The following is a 1,644-nucleotide window of genomic DNA, read 5'->3' on the forward strand; positions in this document are numbered from 1 at the left end:
CCCCACCCCAAAATCATTGCTGTGGAAATATTTTGTCTGCCTTCCATTCTCACCTCTGGTCGCACCTGTGAACAATGAGCTCCGTTTAAGTACCTCTAGCCATGCTAACACTGCTAACAGAGCTAACAGTGCTAAGAGTTTGCAGTTCAAAATGAAACCACTTACTAACAGAGGTTACCTGGAGGGAAAGTGGAAGGTGGCCACCATGTTTCTGCAGCAATGCTGTCCAGCCACTCGAACGGCGTTACCAGTGGTAATCGTGAATGAGCAGCACTGCTAGCTAGCTCCCACCAGACCCAGGTAGTGTGCAGTGCAGAGCAGCTAAGGCTAACAGCATTGCTGTGGAAACATTGTGCCCACCCTCTGGTCTCAACTGAGGTCGCCCCAGTGAGTAAGCAGCTCAATTTTAAGCTGCAAACCCCCTTTAGCTTTGTTAGCTGCTGTTAGCACTGTTAGCAGTGTCAACACAGCTAATGTTGCTAACATAGTTAACAATGCTAAAGGGGTTTTGCAGCTCAAAATGAAGCTGTCTATTCACTGGGGCGACCTCGGTGGGGGGAACTGGAGAGTGCCACCGTGCAGTAATAGCCAAATGAATGACACTGCTAGCTAGCTCCCATCCGACCTGGGTGGCTAACGTTAGCTAACCAGTGGAGTGGGCGGTATGTTTTCGCGAGGGAATCCTTTGTTCCCGTCATTATTACTACAGCCACTGGAGGTTGTCGCTCTAACAATGAATATAAATATAAGTTATAATAAGCTGCACAAAGACTGGTGTAGATATCTTTTGGAGGAGGACAGCTTCATAATACCAATTAGACCATTTGGGTTTGACATTAAATATTTCATTTAAGTGTTTTACCCTAATGCCCTCTTTGTTGTCCGTGGCAGACAAACTCCTGTATTTAAAGTCTCTCTGCTGGAACTTCCTCTGTGTCTCTGTTCAGTCAGTGAAAGCAAGCATGGCAAAGAAACAAACTTGTCACAGGAGAGACTCAAATTCTTCAGGAGTTAGTCACAACGAGTAGCTCAGTCAGTGTGACTCCATACATTCCCGTTGCACTTCATTTCCCTTTGACTTGCTGCCGGGGCGATACTCCATCTTGATTAGAGACTGAAGAGCAGCTGAGAGGACTGACATGCTGCAGCTCGTTCACTCTCACTCTGGGTTTTTGCCAACCGCCGTTAATCACCCCTTCAGTCCTTTTACCAGGAGGGTAGAGCTGGTCCTTCTGGCACCCACATACTTACATCCCACAGCTATGTTGTGAGCAGGGTCCTTAAAGGTGCTTTTCCTCCTCAGCAGCACAGCAATGACTGTCTCTATCAGCAGAATGTGTGATGATGGACTGACAGTCCTGAGGCTATGAGACAAACAGAGAGAGAGAGATCAGAGCTTGTCCATTGACAATAAGGCTGCTCTCAGCCCTAGAGTGGTCTCCTTTGGTCTGAATCAGGGACTCATGTTGTTCCAAAGTTGTATAATTGCCTAGAGTTGGTTCGTGTTCTCACGGCAGCATTTACAAGAGGACCAGATCAAATGCCTTGTGTGAGAAAGCTGCTCTTGATTGGTCAGAATTTCCATGTGGGAAAAATCCAGGAAGTAAAGCAAACGTTGAAGAAGAGTACACTTGCAAGATAAAT

General features: G+C 46.7%; 1 protein-coding gene across 3 annotated transcripts in view; it reads right to left on the reverse strand.

The window, feature by feature from the left end:
* Window positions 1–1,223: 1,223 nt before the first annotated feature.
* The window catches only part of LOC126405568 (uncharacterized), a 35,349-nt gene continuing 34,928 nt past the window's right edge, over window positions 1,224–1,644 (reverse strand). For all 3 annotated transcript variants that reach the window (XM_050069373.1, XM_050069372.1, XM_050069374.1), the window contains exon 15: window positions 1,224–1,364. In XM_050069373.1, the coding sequence (XP_049925330.1) occupies window positions 1,281–1,364 (84 nt within the window). In that variant the 3' untranslated portion in view covers window positions 1,224–1,280. The remainder of the gene's footprint in view (window positions 1,365–1,644) is intronic.

The sequence above is a fragment of the Epinephelus moara genome, chromosome 18, assembly GCF_006386435.1.
Source record: "Epinephelus moara isolate mb chromosome 18, YSFRI_EMoa_1.0, whole genome shotgun sequence".
Classification (NCBI taxonomy): Eukaryota; Metazoa; Chordata; class Actinopteri; order Perciformes; family Serranidae; genus Epinephelus; species Epinephelus moara.